At 37.9% G+C, this 14,310-nt stretch overlaps 2 protein-coding genes across 2 annotated transcripts; one reads left to right on the forward strand and one right to left on the reverse strand.

Moving 5' to 3' along the window:
* The first annotated feature begins 522 nt into the window (after positions 1-522).
* Positions 523-1,514, forward strand: LOC6539072 (caltractin). The gene has a single exon (XM_002085951.4). It carries the CDS (start codon positions 523-525, stop codon positions 1,069-1,071), a length of 549 nt encoding a protein of 182 aa, XP_002085987.1. The 3' UTR covers positions 1,072-1,514.
* Positions 1,515-2,405: 891 nt separating this feature from the next.
* On the reverse strand, positions 2,406-3,632 carry LOC122319522. The gene is made up of 2 exons (XM_043206903.1): positions 3,567-3,632; positions 2,406-3,228 (listed from the first exon to the last, which is right to left on the reverse strand). The coding sequence occupies exons 1-2, from the start codon at positions 3,570-3,572 to the stop codon at positions 2,776-2,778; spliced, it is 459 nt and encodes a 152-aa protein (XP_043062838.1). The 5' UTR covers positions 3,573-3,632; the 3' UTR covers positions 2,406-2,775.
* Positions 3,633-14,310: the final 10,678 nt, after the last annotated feature.

Here is a 14,310-nt window from a genome sequence, read left to right on the forward strand (position 1 = left end):
CATATTCATTTGATGTTTCTACAGAGCTGCATTGTAGCAAACGATGTTTCACATCTGTCACAAAACAAAAAAGCGTTTTGCAATGTAATGTATATAACAGTAACTAAGAGACCTTACTATTGTGACTTTCCTGTTGTAGAAGAGAATTTTCGCGTGTGTAAACAGGCCTTTAACAGAGTGATTGTGTTTGTTTTCTGCGTCTCCTCTAGTGAGCATTAAAGAGCTGTTTTACAAGTGAACGACGTATAACTTGCTTGCACTTCTAAGTTGTTAACTATTTGTATGTTGCGCTAGTATCAGGGTGGGGCTGCATAGAGCTCTTAATGTTTATTTATTATAACATAAACTAAGGAGCCTCCAACAAATCAACCCCCGCTATTATAGAATAGTATATGTGACGTAAATCAACTTTAACTAACATCTGAAATTACGTGAGTTTCAGATATAACTGAAGCCTGCACAAAATTATAAACTTGTATCCATTCATACTTATATATTTCCTTAGGTTAAGCCAATCAATTCATGGAGCATGTTTCTACTGCGTCTGGCAACGCCAACCCTGCTACAGTTTCTGCCAAAAGGGGGACGCAACAAGGTCGCAAAAAGTCTGGGCCCAAATTCGAACTATCTGATGCCCAAAAATCCGACATTAAGGAGGCCTTTGATCTATTTGACAACGAAGGCACGGGCTACATTGAGGTAAAGGAACTTAAGGTGGCGATTAGGGCTTTGGGATTCGAACCAAAAAAAGAGGAGATTAAAAGGATGATATCCGACATTGACAAGGATTGCAGCGGACGTATTGCGTTCAACGTCTTTCTGCAACTAATGACAATAAAGATGGCGGAAAAAGATACTAAGGAAGAAATACTTAAAGCTTTTCGGCTTTTCGATGATGACGAGACTGGAAAAATCTCCTTTAGAAATCTAAAGAGGGTGGCTCGCGAACTTGGTGAAACACTGACCGACGAGGAACTACGAGAGATGATAGACGAAGCCGATTTGGACAATGACGGAGAGGTAAATCAAGAAGAATTTCTGCGAATCATGAAGAAGACCAGTTTGTATTAAAAAGCTATGTCTTAGCTATATTTAAATATATATTGCGTGTTTTCCTGCCCATGAAACATTCAAGACATGTGAAGGTACACTTTTAACAACAAAGGATCATTCTCAAAATATTTTGCAGTGTTAGTCATTAATTATAAATCAGTAAGTTTAATAGATATTTTATAATTATACATATGAATATAACAGCAAAAAAATTTGTCATACTAGTTTTTCCCTAGGCATAAAGAAACGCAGCAAAATCAAATCACCTGTGCAAACATTTCTAAAAGCAAATTCCATGACGATAAATAGTAACATTTACAATAAAATGTATAACAAATAATTTTTAATTTCCATTTGTTATTTCGGTACAACGCTAGTTTTTTACAGTTTTATGCTAAAATCGAAAATAAGTGTGCCACTTAAGTCTTGATAAACCAGCTGATTTAAATTTCTGATCGAAACAAATTTTTTATTTTATTTATTTATTATTTATTTATTTATTATTATTATTAAGAAAAAAATAATGACGTGTTGTTGGACATTTTTACCTTAAGAACTAAAAAGAAACTTTAATTTGGTTGACTTAAGAACTACAACAAACTTATTTAACATGCTTTTTTGGTACCACAAAAGTCAAAATGCAGTTAACTTATCCCGGTTTATTTATGTGATCCTTTTTGACTTTTTAAGGGGACTTTTCCCCGTTTGCTTTATGTTACATTTTTTTGTATTGCTGAATATTTCTTAATCACAAACTTTGACAAAATGACGCGTAAGGAGCTGCTCACGCTGTAAGAAAGATAAATAATTTAAACTTACATGTTAAAGAAAGAAAAACATGCCGAAATCGCAAAAATTATATCCAGAATCCGATCAAATAGTCAACATCTAATTGGACGTTTCAAAGATGGTCGTTTTGAAAATAAAAAAATAAATGACCGTATAGTTGATAAGATCTGCTTTAAACTGAGTTTGGCGAGGACCTAAAAACGCCTATAAGCCATAAGGCGTCAGAAACCTGCAATTTATTTATGGACCACAAAATGTGCATTGAGATCCTTAAGAGAAATCTGAAGCAATGCGCAGATCGTCTTGGAATTGGGTCGTAATTTTACTTTTATCATAATAATGACCGAAAGCACACGTCTTTAAAAACGCACCTACTACAACATTAATCAAGTTTTGAAAACACCCCCGTAGACTTCCGATCTAATTCCCAGTGAGCATTTGAAATAAATTTGAGCATTACTTAAGGGAGAAGGAAATAGGAAGCTAATCAGATTTAAAAGCGGCCCTATAAGTTAATTACTTTGCGGTTAGCAAGGTAAAAAAAATAATAAAATAAATTGGAGTTCAGTTAAGAACGACTTTATTTGTATAAATCCAATTTGCAACTAAATTACCCTAAGCTGTCCCTAGCAAGCTGTGAGTCTTTGGCTGTGAGCTGCGCTGCCCTTGGTGGCAGAGGATCGGCGTCGGCTCCGTAGCTTTCCAATAGGCCACGACATCGGCTGATGTTTTGCTGGTCAAATGAGTGCAGTCTTCTTGGAATCACTTGCATTGGTGGGAGCGGAAGTTGTTACCAATCAGATTCTTCGAACTCTACTTGGCAGCTCGGCGTGTGCAGGAAATTATCGAATTCTGCTTGGCAGCAGACGCTGAGCTTGCAGATTGAAGCTTGCTTATTGGGGTTCATTGTTCTGGATTTAAACATTTTTGTTGTTAACTCTTCCCCCTCCTCTTCCGTTGGCTATAGATGTGCAAACCCAGGATGAGAACCAGCACAATCCCAAAGAGCGTTAACAAAGTAATGCTGTTAACTGTTGAATGTGTTCTTATGTTCATCAGCTGTCCAGTGTTGTTTATGTGCAATGCTTCCAATGCTTCAAGAGATAGAACCTTAAGTCTTTCTTTTTCTTCGGCCGTAAACTGCACAAGAGGTGCTCCGGGGGTCGAGACTGTAGGTTCCAAGTTGCTGAACTGCTGGTTGTCGATAATTATCGAGTCATTTGATAGTTGAACCAGATAGGTGCCCTCTAGGTGAAGTTCTGTGTTGTTCCATGTTGCGTTTCCATCGTAGTCGTTTAGTAGAATGATTCCATCGTCGACTTCTTCTATTTTGGGTACATGGTCGGCATTGCTAAAACTACACAGCGCTTTCTGTCCCTGAACTAGCTTTGGTATACATTTTGAATTACTTATATTAACAATTTTTTTCTTATCGCATATTTTTATATATTCTACGGTTTTACAAGTTTGGGGAATGCCATAGGTAATGTTTTTGTTAACAAAGATTTCTTGAAAGTTTAAGTGTATGATTGAATTGTTTTTTACTATGGGTTTTATAATAAGGTCTTGGTATTGTATTTCTTCTAAGTTTGGAACTTTTACAATATACAGAAGTGTTGTTTTATTATGTAGAATTGACACATCGGAAAACTCCATTATTTCTTCCATTGATAGGGTTGGCATATTATTTCTTTTAAAAATTTTCTCGATTTCAATTAGCTCATCTTCATTTAATACAAGTGTGTTAACTACGTTTAATCGTGCCCATTGAATGGCATATTTAATGTTAATAATTTCTTCTTTTAAAAGGCGAATCTGGTTGTGCAAACTAATAGCCGTCTCGATACTTACTGAACTGCTTTTTTTAATAGAATTGCTGAGAGCATTAGATACTGAAGTTAGTTTATTTAGAAGGAAGAACTTCTAACTGTTTGTTAATATTATTGTCAATAAGTTTATCTAAGTTCTGCTCTATCATAACCAGGTCATCATGATCTGGGCTACCCGTTATGTACTTCCATCCTGACCCTAGCCAATTTAAGGACCTAGTTTTTCGAGTTTTGGGAAAGGCTGTGATTGTTCGGAATATGTGAGTAGTTGTGTTTATCTCATGGTGAAGGGTAGCGTATAATGGACTGCGTTTAAGGCTATTTTCCGTATGTTCATGTAAAATATCTAAAGCGGTTTGGATTTGGTCGAGGTTAATGAGGTGTATTAGTTTAGTTGTTGAGGTTTGTAGTTTTCCGATCCCCTTGTTCATTGTCAGTATCTGTGCGTTCGTATAGTTTGTAAGGTTCATCGTTCCACTGACATCGTTCGTAATCCATAGTAATATTCTGAAAAAATTTTAGATTTTGATATGGCTTTTATGTACCGTTTTTCCCGATTCTGTTGTTACTGTAGTGTGCTTGTTTTCCTTAACTATTTCTTTCCTATATCTTCTTCTCCTGGCTGATAGTTTAGTATTTCGTTTTTTTTCTTATTGTGGTTTGTTCGGTCAATTTCCTGTTTATTTTTAAGTCTTTCAATATTGTCTTGTCTGGCTGTCTCGTATTGGTCCGGGTCTGTTGTTACTCTCCTACCGAAGAATACTTCTAATGGTCGTTTCTTTGTAACCGAATGAAAACTGTAAATGTACTCGTAAACTGCCCTTTCTAAAAGTTCTTTAAAATTTCTCTCAGTGCCCTCTTTCTTGAGGCATCTCATTATCTCTGAGAGTGTTGAATGGAATCGTTCTACCTGACCGTTAACGGAACTTTTGTATGGTGGGGCAGTATAGACTTCTATCTGTAGCTGCTCCAACATGAACTTAATTGATTGGGAATTGAAAGCTTTTTCGTTGTCCATAACGATATGTTTTGGGACTCCGAAATAAAATATAATGTCACGCAAAGGCGTTCTGATATCTTCTATTGCTTTTGAATTTATAATTCGTGCTTGCGCTAATTTAGAAAACTTATCTATTGCAGTGAGTACTAAGTGTCGTTCTGTAGAATAAATGTCAATGTGCAATATGTGACCGGGATATTCTGGAATAGGAGTTTCTTGAATTTCCGGATTTGGGGGGTGTCTGTCATATTTAGCTTTTTTGCAAAGTTTACATTGCTTAACTAAATGTATAATTTTTTGTTTCATTCTTGGAAAATAATAGGTTTCTGCTAGTTGCTTTTGATTTTCTAGAGCGTTTCGATGTGCTCTCCTATGTATTTGAAGAATTCTTTCTTCCTGTTCAGTTTCGTCTGTCAAGTCTTCTACCCTGAATTGGGTGAATCGAGTTTTGATTCCTTTAAAGTGACTTCTGTAGGTTGTTTGTATTTTTCCCATAATGTCTTCAGTCGTGTGAATGCCGTTAATTACGGAAGGCTTTAGGTGTTTTTTTAGGTCTGTTAGTATATCGTCCGTGGTGTATTCGAGTCTGTATATTTCATGTCTATGGAAAGTAGGAAATGGGATGGTGAACTTGTAGTCATATTTATTTGATTTATAAAAGAATATTTGATTTTTGAAAACATTTATTGGGGCTTCGACGCTAGGGATTAGGTCATGTCTAGAACTTTCGGCGCTATGTTGTGTAGAGGCAACAGAGTTAATCTGCTCTAAAGGTATTCTTGAGAGCGCGTCTGCAACAACATTTTCTTTTCCTGGTTTATAAAATATTTTATAATCATATTCCTCCAAATAAGCTTTCCATCTCTTGATTCTGGCGCTTCCATTCCAGCTACTCAGAGAATGTGTTAAAGGTTGATGATCTGTAAAGATCTTAACCTTTGCTTTACCGTATAGGTAATTTTTGACGGCCTTGAGTGCCCAAATTATGGCTAACATTTCTTTTTCGTTCGCCGCGTAGTTCTCTTCGGCTTTGGAAAGTGTTCTAGAAAGAAATGATATAGGGTGGTTATCTTGCGATAGAACTGCGCCGATCGCGAAATTTGAAGCATCAGTAGTTAAATGGAACTCCTTGAAATCTGGGTAACGGAGAATTATTTCTTTTGACACTAAGTTACTTTTAAGCTTCTTGAAAGATTCTAGAGCTTCTTTGTCTAATGAAATTATTTTTTTGGATGACATTCTTTTGGACACGTGTCCATCTTCCCCTCTTAAAAGTGAATTTAGGGGTTTTGCTAATTTGGCATAATTTTGTATAAATCTTCTATAATAGCCGGAAAGGCCTAGGAAGGATCTTAGATCCCTCAAAGTTTTAGGGCAGGGATAATTTGCTATCGCTGCCACTTTACTCGGGTTTGTTTCTATTCCCCTATCGGAGACAACAAATCCAAGGAATTCGACTTTGTTTTTCATGAACTCACATTTGTCTAGCTGACATTTCATGTTGGCGTTCTGTAAAGTTTGAAAAATTTTAGCCAAGTTCTCAATATGCGTATCATCATCTTTGCTAAATATGATGATATCGTCTATGTAAATAAAACATATTTTTCCAATATGTTCACGAAGTATGTCATCTAATGCACGTTGGAAAATTGAGGGCACATTCTTAAGACCAAATGGGAGTCGTGTAAACTCATATTTTCCGTTGTTTACGGAGAAGGCGGTCTTTTCTATGTCACTATTTTTTAACGAGATTTGATGGAAACCACTTTTCAGATCTAAAACGGAGAATACTTTATACTCCTAATTGGGTAAGAACTTCATTTATCTCAGGAATAGGGTATTTATCTGCAATGGTTATTTTATTGAGTTTGCGATAATCAATAACCATGCGATATTTTTTTTCGCCTGAAGCGTCTGCCTTTTTGGGTACAATCCACACTGGTGAATTGTACGGAGACCTAGAAGGTCGAATTATACCATCTTCTAAAAGTTCTTTTCTCTGTTTGTTTACTTCATCTTTCAGTGTCATTGGATACTGATAGAATTTTGAGTAAATAGGATTATCGGACGAGGTTCGGAAAGTTGCCTTTACGTTAGTTGTGTAGGTCAGTTTTTGGTTTGGGTCTGCGAACAAGTCTGGAAACGACTTGAGTAGTTCGCTTAGCTTGGTTTTTTGTTTGTCGGACAAGTGGGATGTTCTCGGAATAATTGTGTCGACTGCTTCGAATGTTTTTTCTTTTATGGGGATCGAGAGACCGTTCTTTAATATCATAATATTTTTGCTGATTTTTATTACTGCCCCTAATTCTTTTAAACTATCATTGCCCAAAATGGCATCGAAAGATTTTAATTGGGCAACAGAAAAAATTTTACTTCAACATCCTGAATATTAAAAAGGTTTGCTACCGTATGATGCGTAATTACTGTGCTGCCGCCTACTGAGACAGCATTGAAAGGTGATTTATTCTATTTATTTTTTCATTGATCACTTAAATTTATATGTTTCTTTGTTCAATTTGTTTGTTAGTTTTGAGTTTTTTTTTTTTAAATTTGGTTGGTTAAGCTTACAGTACTATGGGTATTCTTTTTGATGTGGCTCCTCCCTCCGACGATCCGGATTTCATCCTGTTTATCTAACGAAGACTACTTGGGATCCAGCGATGCGTACAGGGTTGAGGGGTGGTCTGTGGCCCTGCCTTCAGTCCTTGGAGTCCACCGATGGGCAAATGAACATGTTAAGTTCGATATGCCAGAGGGAATTTGAACGAACGAAAGATGTTAATTTTCCGTGAGTTGCGCGTTCTTGTCACTCGCGATTAGGCCGGTTGCCGCAAATGTTATTGCGAGCCGCGAACTTACAAAACGTTTTGTTGTATCGTACGCGCACCGGTCCCTGTTCGGGCGCCAGTTAATTACTTTGCGGTTAGCAAGGTAAAAAAAATAATAAAATAAATTGGAGTTCAGTTAAGAACGACTTTATTTGTATAAATCCAATTTGCAACTAAATTACCCTAAGCTGTCCCTAGCAAGCTGTGAGTCTTTGGCTGTGAGCTGCGCTGCCCTTGGTGGCAGAGGATCGGCGTCGGCTCCGTAGCTTTCCAATAGGCCACGACATCGGCTGATGTTTTGCTGGTCAAATCAGTGCAGTCTTCTTGGAATCACTTGCATTGGTGGGAGCGGATGTTGTTACCAATCAGATTCTTCGAACTCTACTTGGCAGCTCGGCGTGTGCAGGAAATTATCGAATTCTGCTTGGCAGCTCGGCGTGTGCAGGAAATTATGCAGACGCTGAGCTTGCAGATTGAAGCTTGCTTATTGGGGTTCATTGTTCTGGATTTAAACATTTTTGTTGTTAACTTATATAAGAAGTGGGTGGAACTGGACCAATTCTATTTGGAAACTTAAGTTTCTTCAATGCCAAGATGACTTAATGAAGTCATCAAGATAAAGGTATATACCACAAAATATTAATTTTTTGTTATAACTAACCTAATACAATTTTTATGGCACGCCGAGAGAGCGTGTTTAATAAATTTTTTGTAGTTCTTTATAAAACCAAATGGAATTTTTTTTTAAATATTGTTTACATAAATATGTTTAACAACACGCCATTAATTTTTTTTAAGTTAATAAATATATAAGTTTTTTCGATTTTAAGTTTAAATAAGGTGGTGTATAAAGACTAAAGTGGCACATTGTAAGTATGTAATTTATAAAATTTTTAAGTTGGTAAGAAAAATCTTAAGAAATCGTAAGCAAAACAATAAAGACAAAACAACATGTAATAGAATCTTATCAATTTTTAATCCGATTTTAAAAAGATTATTACGTAAACCGATATGTTATTAAATTCGATAAATTAAATCGTATGCTAGTTTTAAATATTTTATTTTACATATGGAATGTATTAGGAATTGTTTTTCGCAAAAATATGTACAACTAGTTTTATTAATAAATGAAAGCTTACGCAAATTATTAAAGTTATCTTTAATAATGGAGTAATATATACCTAAGCGAGCGTTTTTATAACAATTCATTATAAAATAAGACGGGAAGCTGGCATCGGCAACCCAAACCCTACTTTTCCTTGTACAAGATACACACTGATATTTTAATGAACAGCCAAAGACTGGCGCATCTAGCAAAAAGATTTGTTCATTTGCTTAAATTTGACAAATCTAACGGGATTTTTTTGTTTTTTCCTTATACACATTCCATTCTACAACAACAACGCGTAGATGTTGTAATAATCATAACAGAACTTGAAAAAAAATAACATTACTCGATTGCATTTCTCGCACTGCCATTTCTGTGAACACAGCTGTATATATTATAAAATATTTATATATATTATACATTATACATGAAAACAACTGGTGTGTTCATATTAAGAACAAGAGAGAACGCTATAGTCGAGTTTCTGATACCCGTTAATCAGCTAGTGGAAGTACGAAGGAGAGTCTTCCACACTGACAGTTTTTGGTGGTTTGTGGGCGTGGCAAAAAGTTGTTTGGCAAATCGATAGAGATTTACAAAACTAATACAAAAATGAAAAAATATAAAAACATTTTTCAAAAGTGTGGGCCTGGCAGCTTTGTGCGGTTTCTGGGCGTTAGAGTGGGCGTGGCAAAAAGTTTGTTTGGCAAATCGATAGAAATTTATACGACTAATACAGAAATGAAAAAATATTAAAACATTTTTCAAAATTGTGGGCGTGGCAGTTTTTGGCGGTTTGTGGGCGTTAGAGTGGGCGGGGCAACATGAATCAACAAACATGCGTCTATGTCTCTGGAGTCTGTATGCCTAATCTCAACTTTCTAGTTTTTATAGTTCCTGAGATCTCGACGTTCATACGGACAGACAGACGGACATGGCCAGATCGACTCGACTATTGATCCTGATCAAGAATATATATACTTTATATGGTCGGAAACGCTTCCTTCTGCCTGTTACATACTTTTCAACGCATCTAGTATACCCTTTTTCTCTACGAGTAACGGGTATAAAAATTACTCCATTGCATTTCTCGCACTGCTATTTTTGTGAACACAACTGTATATGTTATACAATAATTATATATTATATAAGTTAACACAAGCAGTTCTCACGGAGTGAGACTGCCGAATTGCAAGCCGTATCCGGTGGCCTGCACGCGCAGCGAAGAAATTGCTGATCGCGCATTCCAAGGACAATTGCCCGGAGTCCGCCCGAAACACTCGCGGAGCGGGTGATCGGCCGGATAGAGGAGTGCTGACCTAGCGCTCTGCCAATAGCGCTGCAACGAACCGGAGGCCTGGAGTTGCAGCGAGTTTAGGTTTTTAATCAGTTATAAATCATACTCCGTGGCTTACGCCTCGTATTATAAACCTACATAAAATATTAAGACCCTCGCCCTAACGGGAGAGTGGTAATAAATAAATCAACTTAAAACGACTTATAATTGTCGCCCAACGGCACGAACCCGCCGAGAAGGTCTAATTGGGGATATAAAAAACCTCAAAGTGCAAAATCTAAAACAAAGCTCTTAACAAAGTTGGACAAATTGATAAAAATCATTAAAGTGCAGTCATCATTAAACGAAAGCGGCAGCGACGACAGCAGCAGCAACGACAGCGACAGCGGCAGCGACGACAGCGACAGCGACGACAGTACCTGTGGCAAAAAGCCGTCGGCAAATCACAAAACTCAAAAACTAAATTAGGAACATGTGAGTAGGCTCTTTGTTCTAAGTTTTCGCCAATCAAAACATATCCAGTGAATAAATTTTTTTTGTTTAAAAAAAGTAAAAAATACAGAATAAAAAATGAAAATAAATATTATTAAAATTTTTTTTTTCGTCTGTGTTTCAAATAAACGGCAACCGATTCGATAGGAAATAAATAATAGTCAACAAATTTTTTGCTTGTGTTTCAAATAAAAGGCAACCGATTCGATATGAAATAAATAATAGTCAACAAATTTTTTTGCTTGTGTTTCAACTAAAAGGCAACTGGTTTAATACGTATTACAAATATTTTGCAAATGTTCTATAGAGTTCTTGATCGAATTTTATAATACCCAATTTTTTATTATTCGGACCCATGTCGCCGACACTGAAAACAACATATTCTCCAATATTTTTTTTAATTCATAACACAACAATTTTTTTTTTGTTTAGTTCTGACATATGTATAGAAATACCGATACCGTCAAATCAGACGACGAAGTTTTAGAGGAGTACAGGAAACTTTTAGAAACAAGGGTCATAAGGCAAACGCCAGTGAAAAATCAAACCCAACCGTCAAGCAGTAGGGCACCTCTCATTCGAGACAGCGTTCTCGACCTTGAAAATCAAAAAACCCAGCAGGCAGCCGAGATGCAGGCAGATCAAATTGCGAGTATGGGGGAAAGAAATTTTCGAAGCAAAATTATCCAAGATTATGAGGGAGCTAAGCTTACTCAAGCGTAAAACCCCAAGTATCCAGACATTCCAAGAGATCGAGTATAAACCAGAAGAGGTTCTGTGTAATGAGCCCCTCAATATGGTAAGTCTGTTTCAGAATTCGACGGAAAACAAGAAAATTACGTCTCCTGGAGACAGGCTGCTACCGCGGCTTACAAGATATTTGCGACCTACCCGGGTAGCAGTCGGCATTACCAGGCCGTAGGGATTTTAAAGAATAAAGTCAGAGGCCCAGCAGCAGCTGTATTAGCCTCGTTCAACACTCCTTTAAATTCTCACGCCATATTGGCGCGTCTCGATTTTACATATGCGGACAATACTCCGACACATGTGATCAAGCAGGAGTTAAGCCTATCAAGACAGGGAGAATTACCCCTGCTTAAATACTACAACGAGATAGAAAGGAAGCTAGCGCTCCTCACTAATAAAACGATTATGACCCATGACGAAGCCGCAGCGGCGTTCCTCAATGAGCAGCACAGAGAGACGCTTTACACGCGTTTGTATCTGGGCTAAATTAAAAATTGCCGTTTTTCCGGCACAACCTCGAGACTTACCCTCAGCTTTGGCGTTAGCCCAAGAAGCTGAGTCGAGTAATGAGAGAAGTGTATTTGCGGCCACCTTCGCCCGGCACAATGAAGAAAAAACCTATAGGTCAAACAACTAGCAAAAAGCGGGTTGGAATAATTCATACTACGAGCAAAATCAAAATTTGGGGGCAATAAAAAAGAACCCTCATTTTGTCAGAACTCCAAAAGGAGCAAACCAAGGTGGTTCCTTTAAACAAAGGCCAACCAACAGCACAGGGAATGGCCAAGGCCAACCAGCGCAAGAAACGATGGAGGTCGACACCTCCTCCCGATTCAAGCAACCCACGGCAGAGGCCAGTCGTCTCGGTCCCGCCAAAAAGTTAACTTTATGCCGGAAGAAATATCCGATGAAGAAGATTATGACACCGTTGCTCAAGCAAGTGCCATAGAAATAGAGGACGATCTGGATGCAGAAGACTCCTGCAATTTTTTAGGGTAAAATCCCTGCTCCCCTACATTACTCGTAAGGTAGCAGGAGGAGAGATAAAATTACTACTAGATACAGGTACCTCTAAGAATTATATAACTCCACTCCCGGGGCTGAAAGGCGTCGTGGCAGCGGAGAAACCCTTTACAGTAAAGTCAATCCATGGCTCTACTAGAATAGATAAAAAATGCATCGTTTCAGTGTTTATCGTAAAAACACCCTTCTTTATTTTAAACAATCTTAAGGACTTTCACGGTATAATCGGACTCGACTTGCTTAAACAAGTGAATGCGAAGCTCGACTTTACAAAAAATGTTCTAAATACTAATAATGGAACTGAAAAGATCCAATTTAGTAAAGCAGAAAACGTAAACTTCATTAAAATTGACGATGAAGACGTCCCTCCTGCAATCAAAAATACGTTTGACAAAATGATCGTAAAAAATCATAGAGCCTTCGCTGATCCAGACGAGGCACTACCATTTAATATAAACACTATCGCCACGATCAAAACAGATGGGGAGCCGGTATATTCAAAATCATACCCGCATCCCATGGGTGTGACTGAATTCGTCAACAACTTCTTGCGGACGGCGTAATAAGGCCATCCAAGTCTCCCTACAACAACCCGACCTGGGTTGTAGATAAAAAGGGAACAGATCAAAATGGGGTGAAAAAGAAGCGACTAGTTATCGATTTTAGGAAACTAAATCAGAAAACAGTCGATGATAAATACCCCATCCCAACAATTTCGACAATACTGTCGAATATGGGTGAATCAAATTTTTTTACGACACTTGATCTTAAGTCAGGTTTTCACCAGATAGGACTGGCAGAAAAAGACAGAGAAAAAACAGCATTCTCAATAAACAATGGTAAATACGAGTTTTGTAGATTACCATTTGGTCTTAGAAATGCCCCAAGCATTTTCCAAAGGGCCATTGACGATGTCCTGCGGGATGGAATTTCGAAGATATGCTACGTGTATGTCGACGACGTCATAATTTTCTCCAAATCAAAAGAGGACCACGTTAAAGACGTGGACTGGGTTTTAAAAAAGCTATTGAAGGCAGGCATGAGAGTATCTCAAGAAAAATCAAAGTTCTTCAAAAAGAGCGTTGAGTACTTGGGGTTCGTAGAGTCACAAGGGGGGCTACGAACATCACCTGAAAAGGTCAAAGCCATAAAACAATTCCCCTTACCTAAAACGCTTTTCGAACTCAGATAATTTCTAGGGTTAGCAAGCTACTATAGGTGCTTTATAAAAGACTTGCGACGATCGCAAGGCCTCTTACGAGTATCCTAAAAGGAGACAACGGAAAAGCCAGCAAATATCAGTCAAGGAAAATTGACATTGACATGACTACAGAACAGAAAGAAGCGTTTGACAGGTTGAGAGAAATCTTAGCATCGGAGGACGTTTTACTTTCATACCCAGATTTTAAGAGACCATTCGATTTAACAACGGATGCGTCAGGCTTCGGTTTAGGAGCAGTACTATCCCAAGATGGCCGCCCGATCACAATGATATCACGCGCCCTGCGGGATAGTGAAAAAAATTATGCGACCAACGAGCGAGAGCTCCTCGCCATAGTTTGGGCATTAAAAAACCTACGGAACTACTTGTACGGTGTAAAAGGCTTGCAGATCTTTACCGATCATCAGCCTCTTACCTTTGCCGTCTCAGACAAAAACCCTAACGCGAAACTAAAACGCTGGAAGGGAATTATCGACGATCACGGCGCTAAATTGGTCTACAAACCAGGGAAAGAAAATATTGTGGCAGACGCGATCTCCCGCCAGAACAAAAACGCCTTGGAAGACGAACAAGAATCGGATGTAGCAACCATACATAGCGAACAATCACTGACGTATACCCTAGATACAACAGAAAACCCGGTAAACTGTTCCAGGAATCAAATAATAATTGAGGAAGGAAACAGCTTTTCGGTAGACACATTCATCTTGTTTAAAAGCAAGGTGAGACATATTATACAAATTCCCGACCGAACAAATCTGCTTTGTACATTACAGGACGTAGTCAATGCCGAGGTGGTTAACGCAATACATTGCTCTCTACCAATCCTGGCATTTATTCAACACCGACTAGTCGAACTGTTCCCAGGTACCTCCTTCAAATATACGAAAAGCTTCGTTCAAGATATTGCAGATGCAACCGA

The sequence above is a fragment of the Drosophila yakuba genome, chromosome 2R (genome assembly GCF_016746365.2).
Source record: "Drosophila yakuba strain Tai18E2 chromosome 2R, Prin_Dyak_Tai18E2_2.1, whole genome shotgun sequence".
NCBI lineage: Eukaryota > Metazoa > Arthropoda > Insecta > Diptera > Drosophilidae > Drosophila > Drosophila yakuba.